Source organism: Pteropus medius, unplaced genomic scaffold, assembly GCF_902729225.1.
Source record: "Pteropus medius unplaced genomic scaffold, Ma_sr-lr_union100, whole genome shotgun sequence".
Lineage (NCBI taxonomy): Eukaryota > Metazoa > Chordata > Mammalia > Chiroptera > Pteropodidae > Pteropus > Pteropus medius.
The window spans coordinates 15,152,509-15,170,583 of record NW_024354875.1 but is presented as its reverse complement, the minus strand read 5'-3'; the positions used below and the strand labels follow the sequence as shown (position 1 = coordinate 15,170,583).

At 46.3% G+C, this 18,075-nt stretch overlaps 1 protein-coding gene across 3 annotated transcripts in view; it reads right to left on the bottom strand.

Moving 5' to 3' along the window:
* The window catches only part of KIF5C (kinesin family member 5C), a 143,843-nt gene that overhangs the window by 11,505 nt on the left and 114,263 nt on the right, over window positions 1-18,075 (bottom strand). Inside the window, exons 18-26 of one of the 3 annotated variants that reach the window (XM_039855963.1) lie at window positions 17,781-17,857; window positions 16,570-16,679; window positions 14,478-14,579; window positions 14,183-14,243; window positions 9,468-9,539; window positions 6,915-7,019; window positions 4,900-5,116; window positions 3,593-3,706; window positions 1,331-2,078 (exon numbers count right to left, since the gene is read on the bottom strand). In XM_039855963.1, coding sequence (XP_039711897.1) covers window positions 3,600-3,706; window positions 4,900-5,116; window positions 6,915-7,019; window positions 9,468-9,539; window positions 14,183-14,243; window positions 14,478-14,579; window positions 16,570-16,679; window positions 17,781-17,857 — 851 coding nt within the window. In that variant the 3' untranslated portion in view covers window positions 1,331-2,078; window positions 3,593-3,599. Of the gene's footprint in view, window positions 1-1,330; window positions 2,079-2,466; window positions 2,660-3,592; window positions 3,707-4,899; window positions 5,117-6,914; window positions 7,020-9,467; window positions 9,540-14,182; window positions 14,244-14,477; window positions 14,580-16,569; window positions 16,680-17,780; window positions 17,858-18,075 lie in introns of those variants that run through there. The other 2 variants (XM_039855962.1, XM_039855961.1) reach the window with 2 other exon arrangements.

Here is an 18,075-nt window from a genome sequence, read left to right as displayed (position 1 = left end):
CCATCCCCAGTCTATTAACTTGATCTTATTTTCTTCAGAACACTTGCCACTATCTTAAGTGACCTTGTTCATTTGCTGTGTCTCCCACCATAGTAAGCAAATCAGTGCATAAGAACAGAGCTTGCTCATTCACTGTTAAACCAAGAACAGGCTCTCGATGTCTGACCCCATGTCATGAATGAGGAAACTGAGGCTGAAGGATACCAAACAACTGGCCCAATGTCACACAGGAGTAAAGCCAAGGCCAGGGCTGGAACCCGCGTCTGGCCAATCCCATATCCCATGTCCCATGTCCTTAGCTTGCTGCACTATACTGCCATGTCCAGTTTTAGGGTCTGAAAAAGATGGTCCCCCTTCCCGTGAGGCAGCTGCCCTAGATCTGAATGAACTAAATGAGCATTACCCCGGGTTCCTTTGATCTACATGTTGGTTTCTATATGTCGATTGCTACATCTTCAGTTCCTCTGAAATCTTGAAAATAAACCAAAGTACTCCTTGTGATTTTATTTCTTGAACCCTGAAATGGAGCAGAAGAAAACCTTAAAGATATCCAGATGCTGCTCAAGTATAAATATGCCGCTCTGGCTCTAACAGGAGGGCTGGGAAGGGTCAGCAGTTGAGGTCATTTCCGCCCACGGCAAACACACTTCAGAATGAGAATCCGAAGGGTACAGAAAGACCACCTCAAAAAGGGGTTTATCTCACCTAAACAATAAACTCTGTATTTCCAATAATTTCTTTTAAAATGATTTAGTGTTTCCTCACTTCCAATTATGATTCCCCACTCTATCGGTTGCTATCCTTTTTATTTTTATTTTTTTATTTTATTTTTTTTACTTCCACTGACAAATGCCCAGTCATTTTCTTACAGTCAATGTTCTTATTCATAACTTTTAAGTAAATAAATGATAGTATCTTTAAAGTCCCTTATATCTTCTCATAGCGGCAAACAGGATACTCAGACATGGGCTTTCCCCACTGTTATAATCTACTGCTACGGAGAAAACTAAAAGTTATTTTGTAGCAACTACATAAATTAAAGGAGATTATAAATCAACATTTATCAGCTGCGTGCACTGTGCCAAGTACTGCACTGCTCATCTACCCTAGAAGCCGACATTCTGAGTGTTTGTGACATGCCAGGCGGCTCAGAAGCATGACCTCATTTGGTACTCATACCAATGTGAATGACCCAGGGAAAATGTTCTCCCTATCTCACAGTGAGGAAACTGACTCAGAAATTAAATAACTTGAAGAAAGTGGAAGACCTGCCGCTGACCAGGTCTCTTGTCCAAAGCCAGGCACCGCGACCACACCGCCATCTTGACAATGGGAAAGGGGCCCGTTTTGTGAGGTTGTGAGAAAAGCGCATGGCCTGTACTTTGAGTAGGGAAAGAAATGAATCACCATGGTGGTGAGGGTGGTTCTGTGACACTGAAAGTCTTCAAAGTCTCACCAGACCGACTGATCTTCAATCTTCACATGAGAAGAGGATATCCAGGTGATCAATGGCCAACGTTTGGTTGTATGTACCTTACATAAAATGTGGGTCTGGCAGACCTTTATGGGACAGCATTGGGGAAGTGATTGTCCACTGCAGTGTCTGGACCTAGAGTCCCTGGGCTGGTATATTTATTAAGGGTTTGCTGGGAGCCAAGCACAGTGACCTCTCTGTGCGCTACTCAAATGGGGTAACGTAGATACTACATTTAGCACAGTGCGGCTGCACGCTAGATGTTCAATTAACACAGAGTGCTGGCTGTCTACTCCGGCATCCGTCTCCTGCCCTCAGCAGAACACCACTCTTCTTTGGGGGCAGTGATGCGCCCAGCTTTTTAAAAGACCATCCTTTCTAGCCTCCCTTGCAGATAGATGTGGCTACGTGCCTCGGTTATACCAGAGGGACGTGGGCATCAGGACTGTATGGGACTTCTGTGAAGGCTGCTTAAAGGGAGCCGATTCAGTGGGAGGGAGAGCTGCTTCTGCCTCTTCTCTGCTTCCTCTCTGCTTACTACACTTGGAACGTAAATTGTAAGTCATTTTGATGGCCTTGAGATGATCTTGAAGAAGCAAGGTACCTGCGGAGGATGATGAGTCTAAATTTAACAGGTTAGCTTTCTGTCATCACTGTAGAGTACTTTTACCAGCCATTGGTAGACCACCTCAAATTTCCTTTATGTGACAAACACTTCCATCCTGTACAAGCCGCAGTTACTTTAAGATAGTAGTTCTCAAACTCTGGTGGCAAACACAACCATGTGGGGGGAGTTGGTAAAAATACAAAGGCGCAGGCCCTATGCCACTTCAATGAGCCCAGGTCTCTGGGTGCCAGATGATGCCAACGCCCACAAAGGTCCAGAACCAGTGCTTTTGTACCCTTTCCTGTTCTAACCTGTGCAACTTGATCTTACAGTTCCCTTTTAGTGTCAACCCCAGTACTGATCGCATGGCAGTCAAAAGCAATTTTACAACATCCAATTTTATTTTATTTCTGTTTGAAAGTGGAGATCAGATCTGAATGGGGTGGCCCTCCCCATTTCCCATCCACTCTTCTGGGATATGGCAGCCGGTGGTGACTATGTTGCCCACTCACGAGCTTCCTCGACCTCCTTCTTATCCTGCTAACCTGACGGCCCCTGTCTTGCCCCTTGAATGCTGCCTGGGGGAGCACAGATAAAAGTCGTCTGGGTGCCTCCCAGCCCATCCTCCCTATGTGAGGGCTCCAGGCCCCTCCCGTTCACCTTCCTTACCTTGATGCAAAAAGGACTAGGTGAGAAACCACACAGCTCTCCTGAGTTGCCCTTGGTCATTGAGCCTTTACTGTGCAAGCTCACCCATCTTTCAAGCAAGCTTCCTTAGTGAGGCACAGAGTCCAAGGACAATGTGCATGGCCACCTCCTCCCATCCACAGGTTACTGGTTCAAAGAGATTTTTAAAACAGAGTTTTCTGGATACCTAGTTGTCTGTCTGCCCTGCCCAAAAGGACAGGCTTTGCTCTCTCCTTCTTTCTTCCAAAGCATATCATTTTTATTTTTTTCTTTTTGCTGGTAGAACAATATTGGGCATGGGGGTTGTGGAAAGAAAAGTCTCAAAGAAAAAAAGTGGTCTGGATCCACCTAGATATAAATTAGTATAATTCTGAAAAACTCCATTTGTTGTGTTCAGATAGTAATTATAAAAATATGACTTTCCATTATCTAGTTCTTTCTTTCTATTCAGTTCCTGAGACTTAACCACCCACATCTGTATGTTTTAGGCAAAAGCAGTTGACAAACGGGTAATGCCCTTTTCGATGCCAGCTACAGAGGGGAGTCCCACAGACAAAAGAAAGCTCAGGTGACTCATTCATCACACTCTCATCTACCCCTGGAGGGGCCCTGGCACCACTGGCCCCAGCCAGAAGACCCCCAGGGCTTTAGATTGAGTTGAGGATAGGCCCAGGTCCCTGATAATCTGAACCCCAGGGCCCGTCATGGGGCAGAGCTCTCTTCTATTGCAGGCCCACATGCACATGGCCAGAAGCCAGGCAGCCTAGGGATCTATCTGCCTAGGGCTGCCCCAGATAGAAACCACCCTGACACCAGGGACTCACTTCATATTTATTTCTGGTAGTGAGTGGAGTTTGAAGAGCCGCCTCCTCCTCCTCGGATGGCGTGGACGGCTGTTGGAGATGATGCTGGGTAGTGTCCAGGGCGGATGGGCTTGGCTGTATCCAACCGATAGAAAGAAGAGAAGAGACATTCAGAAAAGGCTTCAGCAGCCACACCCAGACGCCTCCAGTCCACATATGAAAACAAAGAGGCACAATTCTTATCAACGTTACAGTTCTCAACCACCAGGCCTTTCTGAACACAGGAGTACTGCCCTCCTGTTAGTACTGTCAGCCAAACCAGGGCACCTGACATTTAGGAGACAGAAAGAACTTACTTATCAATTATTTTAATTCAGATTGAGGAAAATTAGAAACAAAGCACTTTCAGTTTTCTCTGAGGTAGATCCATAGGTCCCCTCAGGTTCCCAGGGCATCTGTGTAGCCCCTGAAATCGGATGCAGAAATCTGCCTGTGATACATATTTCTGTGGATAGGGTCCGTATTTTTCAAAAGGTATAAAATTCAATAAATACAAGAGTTTAAAATCCAATGAACCACTAATCTAAAGCACAATCTTAAAACTAGAAATATGAAATTACTGGTTTATAAAACATCTGCACAACACTATCTGATGGGCAATAACATTACATGCTATTGGAGATGTTTCAATTGTTTTAAAAGCACTCTAGAGAACATCCCTAAATCCCTTTCACTCCTACGGCTCTATCCTAAGAACTATGACTCAGCAGCTACACTCTCATTCTCTGCATGGGCAAAACGCCCAAACCCAGATCTTGAAGGGGCTGGATGCCCAGGCCCCCTCCCCAGCTTGGAGTCACACCCCTCTCACTGTTGCCAGGCCTGGGAGTCAGGCATTTCCAAATCTGCACTTGAAAGCAGCTTTCCCTGAGGCTTTTGGCTACACACGGCTCCTTCACGGTTCCGCCCACTGCAGGACAGAAGGGGCCTTTGGGCCTGGCTGAGAAACAGCTGTGTGTTCTGCTATCTCTGAGAGCGCATCTCTTTTTACAGCCCAACACCTCTGCCGAGGCTAGCAGGCCTCCCTGCTCAGCTCCGCAGCGGCGAAGGCCACAGCGCAGGCCGGGATCTCTCAGTGTAAGGAAGTAGGTGCCTGGCGTTCCCATTCTCCCAGGCCTAGGTCCTGCAGAACTGATCATAGCCATTCAGGTGACCCAGAGCAGACTGTCCAGGTGGCCTCAGAGCACCAGTGCTTCTGGCCTGTGGGATCCTTACCTTTTAGCAAGGGCCCAAGCGAGAAGGCACGTATGACGGGTGAGAGCACGTACCTATCTGGGCCGAGTGGGCCCTCCTGGCCATGTTCTTGGCTCGCACTGCCTCCTTGATGCGATCTACCTCCTGCTGGTAGCGCTTGCGGTCTCGCATGGCGTTCTCCTTGGCTTCCTTCAGCGCGCTTTCCAGAGCCTTGACGCGCTCCGCGGTGGCACGCAGCCGCTTCTCCAGCTTGGGCAGCTCACAGCGCAGGTCTGCGTTGTCCCGGACCAGCTGGGGCAAGGAGTGGAAGGTGGGGAGTTATCAGCCGGGCGGTGGGGCCGATAGGAGGGGCCGATAGGAGGGGCAGATCCACCTCGCGGGGTAAAGAACGTGATCAGAAAGCAGCTACAAGCAGACTCTGCAGCTGACTGACCCCGCCCCTCCAGGTGAAAAGGCCACGTGACCATCACCTCTGGGAGTAGAAAGGGAAAATAAAAACGCCATACACTGGGACTCTGATTTGCTAAATACAAGATTCACAGGAGTGAGGATGGGAGAAGGGATAGAAAATAAAATGAAAAGCCATTTCTAGCCACAGGAAACTTTCAGGCTTGGACAGGATTTACTTCCTCTCTAGTGTGCGCAGGTGGAGCAAATAGCGTGAGAAAACTGAGTGCTCCGACTTTAGCAGGTGAAAGCTAAGAAATGGAAGGCAAAAGCACTCAGTGAAAGACACATATTCTGAGGCTCCCCAAAGGCCTCCTTCCATGCAGGACCCACTGCCTATAGCAGCATGAGGTTTGGACCCCTCTCTGCGATATATCCATAAGCGAACAGGCAACTTGGGGGCAACTGCTCATTCTTTCATTACTTAAGATCCTCAGTGAAGAAGCAACGGGCTCACCCTGGGTTAGGAGTGGGCTCAGGAGCCAGCTCTATTATTTCCTGGCCATCTGACTTGGTATAAATCATTCAACCACTACAAGTCTAGGGTTTCTCATCCATAAAAAAAGCAGGAGGCCAGAGAGGCAGGGGGGGGTGGGAGCAGATAATAGGACCACAGTGGAAATCCACGTGGATAAAGAAAAGTTTTGAAAATTAGTTAAGTCCTATATGACGTCGGAACTATTGCTGGGTCCATATCTGTGTTCTTTATCCCCGTTTTCTCAGTACTAGCTCCAGTGCCTGGCAGAGAGTATGTCTTTAATAAATATTCATCGAATTCATATAGAAAATAATTATGAATTTCAGAGCCCTATTCTCTGGCAGTTTTTGCCTTTGTATTCCTCATCAACAATTTATTTGAATGACTTTAACTACATTGAATCTCTTGTCCTTGCTCTGGGGAAAAATGTCACATCAGTAATGTTAAAGAGGACTTAACAAGTCAAAGAGGAATGGCATCCTCTCAGCCATGTAGCATGAAGATGGACCATCTCTATCGTATCTCTAATCTTTAGGATTTAGAGAAAACAGTCATGAACATTCCAGCATTCGGAGAAAAGAAACAACTTGCCTAAGTCACGGGTAGGTTTGGACATGGTTATTGCTCTCCGTGACTCTACGCAAACTCCAGGACATCACAGGAACCTAAGAAGGTACCCAAGAAATAGAGTGACAAAGCAGAGAGAGGGAGGGCCAGTCCTGGTCCCAGTTCTCCCACCCATGGGATGAGGCAAGTCACTTCTCTCCCAGTCTGTTTCGTCGGTAAAAGCAAGGGGCCTGACACATCTCAATGGTGGCCACTTTGCCTTCTGTGGAGCCTTTGGGTCCACAGAGGGGCCTCAGATGTGTCATGCAAGACAATGAGGCCAACTAGGGGGACTGAGGTTGGGACTGGAGGCAGGATGAAAAGACAGGACTCATAACATCCCCTTCCTCAAGCCCCAGAGAACTCAAACTCAATTCCTTATATTTGGCTGATAAAGTATTTTATATGTAAGGGAAGTCACTGAGGACTAAAGGATTTCAAGGACCCTTCCAGCAGTAACATTCTTCAATATTGGAGCCTTCTCCCTGTACTGTGGCTAGCAGGGATCCTTGCCAGGAGAGGAAGAGAAGCAGAAAGAAGCTGGCACAACTCTCCTACCTGCTTGTGAACCTTCGTGAGCTGTTCCAGGTTATTCTCCAGGAAGGAGATTTTCTGCTTCTGGGCAGCACTGCCTCCTCCATCATCACTGTCCAGCTCTACACTCTGTATCAAAACCAAGGAGTCAGCAGACAAGCCTTCATACGGCCCACCCTCAGCCCCAGCTTAGTGTGGACAATACATTCTAAGTATTTTTTAAATTCACAATCCCACTAAAGGTTATTCTGAAAATGAAAATGAAAAGAAATTCTACAAGTTTAGACTCAATGACCTTCCCAATTATAATTTCCTTGGTTGGTGTCAAGAATGTTATTTTTCAGAGCGTTGGGGGGGAAAAAAACTTGAAATCTTGTTCTGAAAGATACAGATTAGTTCTCCTTGTGAAATACACCTCTCCCTTGAAGGTAGGTAGACTTTTCTTCTCAAAGGGAAGTGTTCTAAAACTCATTAAGAAGAACCAATGTGAAAACATAAACCCAAGGCCTAAAGTTAATTGCAAACATCTCAACTGAGATAATAAGTTACCAAGCTGTGGGCAAGTGTCTGTGGTCCCAATGAGAAGTCTCAGTGGCCTCTGCTCTGTCTCTTTGGATTCTACTTCCATGAAATTCCTTAATGAATCCATCTCAAAAGTCCCAGCATCTAAGTGCTATGCTGGGTGAACTTTATCAGATCCTGAGACTGGCAAAAACACTGCCCTCCTGGCACTGCCAAGACAGGTTGGGAAGTCCATGTGCAAACACATCCTGGAGTCCAAAACTGACAAAGCAAGCTTGCTTTGTCTAGTTACAGAAAAGATCATCATCCTTCTTCTGAGAGGTAATGGCTATAAGAGCATCTTAAGCCTGTGTCTCTTCAGTCTAAAACCAAGGTTCTCGAACTTCACCAGGAGGAGGATTTGTCAGAACTCAGATTGCTGGGCCCCACCTGCAATCTCTGATTCAGTGGGTCTCAGGTGGGTCTGCAAATGTGCATATCCAGCAAGTTCCCAAGAGATGCTAATGAGAACCACAAGTCCTTCCTAGAGTTTTGTGAAATCAGGGAAGTTTGATCTTAAGCTCTTCACCCTACCTCAGACCACCTTCTCTCTCCAACGGAGTCTTTTCAGTTCTTGTCATAACCTCTCCAGTCTCCCTCTCCATCACCTCTGCTCTGGCCTCTCTCTCCCATGTGGTCTAGGTCCTATAGTCATTTCTATTTTGATGATCATGGTCTCTACCTATCTGCCTGACCACTGCCATTCAGGCCTTGAAATATCCCATCACTTTCTACCCCCTTTTCTTTATTTTTATTTCCAGGACTCCAAACTCCCTAGAACCATGCTGTCAGGGGCCATGGCAAACCTGTGGTCTGGCCCTCAGCTGGACACTGACACTACTGCTCAACAATCCTTTTACTCGTCCCCAGCAAACTCCCCCGACAGCTGCCTGAGCCTTCTCCTTCCTTCTCCACTGAGGATAGAGCATCCACGTTAACTGAGAGCATCGAAGTCCTCAGATGCATCTCTTTCCACTGTTATTATTTCCCTACAAATGTCTCCATCTCGGCTTCTCCACTTGACTCTGGGAAAATATGTCCCTTCCCCTGACAGAGCCTAACACATCCTTCTATGCTAATAATTCTGTCCCCCTCTAATCTGACTCTAGCAATAACCTATTCTTTTTTTTTTATACATTTCACCTTCTTTCCTTGGCTCCTTCGTACACGTGCATGCATGCGCACATACGCGCACACATTTTTCTTAAGTATAGCTTCCTTCCGGCCTATTATGCCTCAGGATATGGCCCATGGCTGCTTGTCCCCATCGCTTTTAAACATTCTGAAAGAGTGGCTGCTGTTTCCATCCCTCCCTCTGTCTTTAAACCTCTGTAAGCTGCTCTGGGGGTGCACCGTATGGCAACTCCCCATGATCACTGTGTGTGGCACGAGGATCAAAGAGGCTCAGATTCAGAAGGCACACAGACCTCATTCCAGTCCTATCTTTGACTCTCTCCAGCTGTGCAATCTTGGGCAAGTTATTAAACCTCTGACCCTATCTCCACATCTGCAAAACAGAACGCCAAGAACCACTTACAGAGTGTCTGGGAAGAGCAGATAAGACACCGGATGTTCCAGTGCTTCATACACTCTGACCTAGCTCCTAGTGGCCTCCTAACAGGCCAGCAGGAGGCTGTCACCTCTATCTTCACTAGGTGTCTGGCATTGCTCACCAGGCTTGAGGGTGACACTGTCCGACAAGACCCCACTGGGTTTTCCCTAAACCGTGCAGAGTGGCTTTCACACTACAGCCAGATAAGTATGCGTTCACTTAAAATGAAGACCCAGGGAGAAAATTATAACTTCCTTTTACTAAGAAGGAAAAATCAGATGGAAAAATGTTCCCAAGTAATTTTTGCCTCTAGCACATTCTTTTAATAACATTCTCTGCCATTAAGTAATTAATGTTTAAGCATAACCAGCCCCAATTTTAGCAAGCAATATTTCAACTGAAAACGATTCTTTCTGGCCATCTTTCTTTTCTTCTCGGTCCCGGTCACACAAAATAGAACTCACTTTTTTAACCCGGGCAGTCAGATCCTGGACGAAGAGTTTACGGAGGTTGTGCAGAGTCTGCAGTTCCCGAGACTGGAAGAGAAGATTGTTAAAATGCCACTTAAGCAGGGGAACACCCTGAATTTATTACCCATGTGGCGCTAGATCATCAACTCCATACACTGCCACACCTGCTCTGCAGGCCTGCCATCGAGGCGACACTGTCCACGCACTTCCCCTGACTTGCCCACCACGCGTCAGCCCCCTCCACCCAGCGTCATCTCAGCAGCACCCCAAGGTGCAGAAGCTGGGAACTCAGTGAGCTGCAAACCAGAACAAAGCCTGCTCATTTACTGTGTTCTGAGTGGAACCTTTTTTCCCCCTTCCACCACAAAAATTTTAAAGTTTTCTCACAAAAATTCCTAGTGGATTGGGTTGTACCAGAACAGATTCTTTTTTCCAATTTCTCACAGACGCGTTATACACAAGGTGAACAAGGTTAAAGGGAAATGCAGCCACAATTTCTCCCACTCCAATGACTAACAATTTTCACGTTTCTACACTCCCTTCTGGCCCTGGTCCACAGATTCACCTGCTCTGCATCACTGGGCTTATGGATAAGGCAGCTGGTGGACTTTCCACCCAGGTAATGCCAGGAAACTTATCTAACCTTTCTGTGCCTCCGTTTCCTCATTTGTAATGTGAGGATGAAAAATAGTAGTTGCCTCATAGTTGTTGTCCAAGACTAAATGAGATGATCCTTATAAAACACAACAGTTTCTGGCACATAGTAAGTGCTCAGTAAACATTAGCTAGTGTTACTTTATTGATGCAATCACATCTGACAGACATTTACGCATTAGGCTTTTATTGTTTTCTACAGTTGGTGCGGTTGCTGTTATAACTCTCAGTGCAATTAACTTCTTAGGGGGCATTTTTTCTTTATTTTGGATTATCTGGTACAAATGAACCCTTAGGAATTAGATTGCAGAGACGAGGGTCTGAGTCAAACATGCTGACGTCTGTTAACAAGGTTAGAAAACCGAAATACTTCCTTCCATTCAAGTCTCCACGTATTATAATTCGTTCCTTGGAAAATATTTTTCCATAAGGGAGGAAGAGAGAGACAAACTCATATCTGTACTTGTCAATATGTCTAAGTTGACCCACTTCGGCAGAGAATGTCAAGGGATGCAGCTCATACATGCTCACAGAAAAAAAGGAGAAACAGGCTATAAAGCTATGGAAACACTAAGTTTCTTGGAATAAAGTTTCCATATTAATTTAGGTCTTATTACTGGGTCCAATTCTGCAATTGTGATGAAGTGAGAAGCACCTGAAGTCAATCGCTTCCTCTGATGAAGCAAATGACTTTCTGCAGGAAGCCAAAAGGGTCTGTTACAGTGAATACTGTGCACACCGTACCTGTCTAAAGCTTAGCCACCTTCCAAGGCAGGTGCAGGGGTGCAGCTCAGTGCTCACAATTCTGCAGATGTGCTCTTCCCCGCTCCTGCCCAAGGGAGCTCAGACCTCAATCCTCTGCCCTGCATGCTCTCCCTCCCACTTCAGGGATTTTATTACTGATTGAACTGTAATCACAGTAAATATTTTTAAGAAAAATATCACCACACCAAAAGGAAATGAGAAGTTAAAAGACCAGGCATTTCTTTGGGCATAGGAACCCTGTGCTTTGTCAAAAGACCAGGCATTTCTTTGGGCATAGGAACCCTGAGTTCGGTGACTTTTCCTCAAGTTTGTTTTTAGGTAAATCCAACAGTTTGGAAGGGGCAGCTAAAGCCCTTTAAAATAGCTTATAAGCTATTTTATACTTAAGACATTTACACATAGGTGACTATCACTTGGCTTCCTGCAACAACATATTTTCCTCCATCATATTCACTATCATCGCCCGCCCCCCAACTCTCTTGACTCAGATCTTCCCCCATGACAGATCACAGCCCTTTGTGTAATAGCTCAGCGCTCAGCTTCTTGTCACAGTGAGGGTAGGACCAGAGAGGTGGAAACAGGCAGCCCATCAACACAGCAGAAGGAGGGTCCAGCCCCAGAGCCCAGACAGTGTCCTGTTAAAGCAAGATGGTTGCTTAGGGTACCAGGCGACCTCAATGGCCAGCTGGCCTTTTCCAATGTCATACCCTGGAGTGACCTTCACAGACTCATCCCGGATGCAAGTTCCATCCCTCATCCCACCCAAACACTCAAGGAGACAAAATAGGCCTTGAGCTAACGGGGGCTCACAAATGGTCAGCCAAGGACAGCAACCCAGTTTCTAAAGAACATTTATGACTTGGGGAGGGTTATGTTGAAAAGTTAAGTGAAAACAGCCAAGACTAAAATGGCACATACCGTGGGGTTCCAAGCTTTGGCTTAAAAAGTATATGTGTATGATATGTGTGAGTGATGAGTGAGAGCAATAAAAAGTGGGAGCCACTGTGTCAGCAGAAAGTCTGTGAGTGACTAAGTGTGTTGCAGGTGAGTGCAGGAGGGGGTGAGTGTGAGAATGTGAGTGAGCAGGTGGGAGAGAGGAAGAGAGAACCCATGAATAGATATGAGAAGGCCAGTCAGGAAAATAAGTTGTTAAAAATGTACTCAAAACATCAAAAAGGCAAAAAAAAATATGCTCAGGATGAATATAAAAGAGAGAGAAAGCATGAGAGTCTGAGATGGGTGTGGGGGCGTGAGTAGACGCATGAGTTAAGCTGAACGAGAGTGTTAAAGCGAATGAGTGCATGAGGGTGAGCGAAGGTGTGAATGTGCAAGTGAGAAAGTGTGAATAACCATTAGGGAATGTGAATTTGTGTGAATGTGCTGTGAGGTATACTGAGTGTGTGTAAGTTGTGAGTACCTGTATATGGATAAGCGTGAAGGCATGTGAGCGTGTGGATGGTGCAGGCGTGAACACATGAAGTGAGAGCCTATGGGTGTGAGAGTGACTATGAGTACTTGTGTGGCGTGGTATACCTGAGTGTGGGTATAAATATGTGTAAAGTGTGATGATATGTGTGTGTGAGAATGAGTGATTGCGCATGAGTGTGGGTGAAGGAATTGTGAGTGTGAGACCATGAGAGAGAGGGAGGTAAAAGAGTGAACATCTGTGTGAGGGTGTGGAAGGGTGGGTATAGCGGGGTGAGAGCATTCATGGGTGTAAAGGAAAGGAAGACACTGAAATGTCATTTATCTGGCTGGTGGAAATACAGTTAACACTTTAATGTTTGATATTTTTCTGAATTTTTATAATAAACTATAATTATGAATATCACTTCTCCAGTAAAACAGATGTAGATGAAGCAATTTTATGGCTTCATTTTAGTTTCCCCCACAGCTACCCTGTATACACTCTTGTCCGCCATGCTTGAAAGGTCTGACTACCTTTGAACAGTCCTCTTACTTCTGTCCCGAAAGGCTTGTGCCTTCGCTCCTCCACCTGGCTCTGAGGAGCAGCTAGCACTGGCCCGGGAGCCAGAGGGCAGCCTTAGTCAGGTCCAGCCCTGGGCAACCGCTGCCTACAGCCTGGAATCATCAATTCCTAGAAACAGGCTCAGTCCCACATAAGTTCACATGACACATTAAGAGAATCAAAATGTCTGACCGTGTCTAAACAACAGTTTCTCTCTGTTGTTGTGTCATGTGAAATGACTGGACATATTGCACCAAATGGAAGGGCCTGCCTTCAAACACAGGCTGTGTGGCACTGTGAAGGGCCGTCGAGGCCCACAGAGCCAGGCAGCCAGCCTCCAAGGCAGCTGAAAAAGTTGATCAGAGGAAACAAACCCAGTAAATTCAGATGCAAGACAGAGAAAACCACCTGGGATTTCAAACGATGAGCCCTTCCAAAGGTAAATGGACCTCTTACCCCTCTGCCCCAAACCCTGTAGGTCTCAGGGAGACTTGACCTCTCACCTTGACCTCTCTGTGCCCACCTCCTGCCCTCCTTTTTCACTTGGCCACAGCCACAATGACCTCCCTGCTGTCTCCCAACATGCTAGGCATGGATTCACCTCAGGGTGTTTTGGCATGAGCTTTTGCCTCTGCCTGGAAGGCTCTGCCCCAGACATCCCCATGGCTCACTGCTTCAAGTCCCCGCTCAAATATAGCCTCCTCATGGAGCCTCCTCCCCAACCACTGTGCTCTGTACTTCCTACAGTCATCCAATGGAGTTCATGATTTATTTCCTTATTGTTCACTGTCTGTCTCCATGAGCTAAAAGTAAGCTTCATGAGCCAGGATCTTATTTGTTGTTTACTGGTGCATCCCAAGCATCTAGAAGAATGCCAGGCCTTGGTAGGTTCTCCATAAGTAAATGCTGAATGTTGAATGGAAGCCAGTCACAAAGCACAGAGGCCGTAAAATTGCAGGTATTGATTTGGAATTTAGTTCAATTCTTACTCAAGGGTTTCAGGGTTACAGCACCATGGATGAGTGGGTGGATAGATGGGTGGGTGTGTGGATGGATGGATAAATGGATGGATGGATGGATGGATGGATGGGTGGATGGATGGACGGACGGACGGACGGACGGACGGACACACGGACACACGGTCATTCCATCAAGAGTTGGGGAATTAATTCTACACTCTCATTTTTCCACAAGATATTTTATATCTAAAAAGACATGGGAAAGTTGTATGCAGATAGCACTTTAGAATAAAAATATTCAACAAATCATAAACTAATCCGATCTTTGAAACTAAAATGAATTGGGAAACATATTGACATACCACTGTCTCTTCCAGCCCTTTGAGGTCCTCCCTGGCTTGTTCCCTTTTGTCATTGAGCAATCTAAAAAATAAAAAGGAATCATAAGCCACCAAAGGGTCATCAGAGATCTCCTTAGGTACCCTTAGCATCTGCAGATAAATCAACAAAACAAACCAACTCACACGAATAACCACTGTCAGTTTCTAAATTGGCCCAAGCTAACCAGAATACATGACTATCTGAATCACAAAAGTAGACTTTTTAAGACCTCACCAGGATGAGAGAAAACAGAGGAAATATTTAAGGTATACTCACAACAGCTTTTCCAGTTTCATTTCTCTCTCTTGGTCCTCTATTTTCAGCTTGTTATAATCAGAACTGAGCTTCTCTTGTTCCAGTTGAAGTTTCTGATTCAAACTAAAATTGAGAGGAAAAAGCAATACATTCCACATCAATCTGAAATTCTGAGTCATCCCGCGAAAGACATGGTTCTGTTCCAACACCATTAGTTCTGTGCAATAAAGGTGGCAATTCTGGAGGATTTTGAGGGATCAGAGAACAACCTCACAGCTTCTTTCCTGCCCAAGTGAAAACTAATTTCTGGGAAGCATCTGAGAGGCATGAAACACATGGCTTTGAGGATGTATTTACAGTTGGCTTGTGTGAGAGTTTCAAGGGGAAAATAATGAGATGGATAAAGGCTGATATTTTCAAGCAGAGAAAGAGCACCCGTCAGAATTCTACCTTGTCTGCCCCACAGATGGCATACCACTCAGCAAAACTTATTTGGCCATTTCGACCTTCCCTTCTCTGGAACCATGTTCTGAAAACATTTCCTGCATCCAAGTTCCTGGCAGACACAGGGACAGTTCCACTCTACAAAGTCCTCAAGGAGGGGTGCAGAGAGGAAATACAAAGGAAGTCTGGGATCGCCACAAAAAAGAAACTTGCCGTCTGGTTGAAGGGCATTTGGTCAACACTGCCACCAGCCCAACACTTACAATCCCTTTTGTAGCCATGCTTAAGTGACTGTAAAGAAACAGATCATATACCCTCTAAAGGAACACCCACAGCTCCTTTGAAAGGAGCAGACCCAGGAAATACCCCTATCCCCTAACTCACTCACCTACCCTCCCTCTTTTCCTCTTTCAATTGAACATTTTGAGGGCAATTAATCAGTATAAGGAACATGCTCAAAGGAAAAAGCATAACATGAACGATATCATGGGAGTGGCCCAGAGGAGGGGAGAGATGATGCTACCCGCTTTCCTTAGGTAAGCCGTGTGCAGAGCCCCATCACACCACCTACGCTTTCGCTTCAGTTACCATTCTCCTCTTTTAAAATGTAAATATGCTGTGCAAGCAGCTCACATACATTGAAAAGAGATTTAGATCAGCAGTCTGGAGAATTAACTCTAGTTCCAGTTTGATTCCTATTTGGCAGTGTGACCCTAAGTAAATCATTTCACCTTGCTTCCCATAAAGAGATCTGTTTCTTCATCTAGAGAAAGTGGGAGGGGATGGGGACAGAACTTTTGGCCTAGACCTGAGGGGCAGGGGCAAAGTGGGGGAGTCTCAATGAATAAAACTGTACTTCAACAAAATTGGTTTTGTTTTACTATGTCTTCTTTGGGGGCATTTAAAAACATTATTTTATAAAGGGGTTCAAAAATTGCCAAGGGGCTCACTGTGCAAAAAACCTAAGAACACTCAGAAGAGGCTCCTGAAGGCACCTCCCAGCTTGCAGACTGGTGTGATAATGATGCCGGAGGGCAAGAGGAGGAAGAAGAGGCTGTTATGGAGCAGGGGCTCTTCAGTGGCTGAGACAGGACAGGAGAATGGCCCCGAGAAGGTGTCATCAGAGACAAGCTACAATGACGCCATCCTAGCAAATGCCACAGGTCCCCAAATGCAGACCCATGACAGTGTGAGTGCCTAAGAGTTGTGTATGTGTGACCACGTGGCTTGGAGTGTGCCGTGAGCATGTATGCGCTGGTGTGAGGAGGTAGCCGGAGCCAACTATCTTCTCTGGAGCATTTATTAACCTACTAGAACTCGAGTCAGGATCAATTCAGGGTTTTTGTTTTTGTTTTTTTGTACTATCACACAGATAGTGTCCCCACCAACTGGGACATGTCTACTCAGCTGAGTCACCAACATAACCCTGTTCTGCAGGAATTGGGGAGGGCAGCTGGGCTCGCCTGCCACCTGCCCCACCAGTGTCCCTGAGACTCAGCGCCAGACAGGGAACAGACCTGGGGAGCAGCATGCCCAGCCGTGGCAGCCCCAAGGCAGAGCCGAGCCCACAGGGCCGGGAGAGCAGAGGCCCCGGCTGTAAGCCATACCATCCAGGCTGGCCGAAGAGCGACGCCCACCCCCACATCCGAGAACACCCATGCCAACTCACTCCCGAATCTCATCAATGATTTTCTGCTTCTCCTCAATTTCATCTCGAAGCCTGGACAGCTGCTTCTGGTGAGCCTCCCGGTGGCTCTCCATCTGCTGCTCCAGCGCCTTCTGCAAACCAGGCCAAGAAAAATGTGTCATCCACTCGTTGGCCCTCAGCCCACACTGTGACAAGCTCTGGATCACTTCCACCTCTTACTCAACACTCCTTGGCTGTCAGATCCCAAAACTGGGGGCTCCCAGAACCCGCCATGCTTTATTGGGACAACAAAATCCAAGGATAATGTTATAAAACTGAGTGACCCCCAACTCTGAGCAAATTCACCCATTAATTCAATAGTTTTCCCACTAAACTTCTACAGCTCACCTGAGCTACTTGGTTCTCTAGCCAGGTCAGTCAGAGGGCACAGACCTCTTACTACCTGGATGACTTCAGAGAAGTCATGTAACCTGTGTGAGCTGAACTTCCTCATCTGTACAATTTAGATAATTGTCCCTGCCCTGCCCACTGCACAGATTGACGATGTTCAAAGGGGACCTTTTCACCACAGCGGAGTGACACCAGGAGCAGGGCCCACCGAGGTGTGGCAGGATTATACTCTCGGCTGCAGTAGGACCATGCCACGGGCTTTAACTATGGGCTAGACACGATGGGGCTCCAAGTTTGTCCAAAACTAATCAAAATTCTCCATTTTCTTATATCTCATTTTATTCATCTAGAAATCTTATTTCCCAATCATTTTACTACATTTTCTTTTACTGTTTAAAGTGTGACCCCCCCCAACAAAAAAGACCTCTGTTTAAGAAAGAAATTAAAATTTGGGGTGTTTCTTTAAAAAGTTAGTGGGGAGAGATGTTAACTTCCATTCAAAGGAGGAGGCAAACATTTCTTCAGGAGTTACCCTGACAGTGTGGCCCAGACAGGGACTGGCAGGTGCTGCTCTTTCCCTCTTTGTCAGGAGCAAGGAAGAAAAATGTACAAATGTAACGTAACTCTTATTTAAAGACATCTTAAGGTTTCTGGACACCTCCGTCTCCATCTCATTTCTCAGCCAGCCCACACTCTGAGACCAGCTCTGATTGCCTGGCATCGGCCCCTCCCCGCTCTCTCCTGCACTGCCACACACATCTCTGAATGAGACAGATTTTCCTAGAACAAGAAAACCCAGGCCAAATGCATGCTGGGCTTGGGGGAAGGGGCGGCGCACGCACCTTCATTTCCTCAGCATCCTGCAGCCGCGTCAGATGTTCCTTTTCCTTATCCTGGAAGCTGACTTCATGCATTTTTTCTGTTTTGAATTTTAAATGATGACTTAAGATTTAACTGCCAAGTCTCACACCACAAAGTCAAAATTAAAATTAAAAAACAAAAAAAGAAGAATGGCAATGGGCAGAAACATCAGTCTATATCACCGATTGAATCCGTGGTACAAAGGAGTGTGCCTCTGAAGGAAGACTTCTGGCTAAAGCAAGGCTGGCAGCTCAGGGACATTACTTAGGTCCTCAG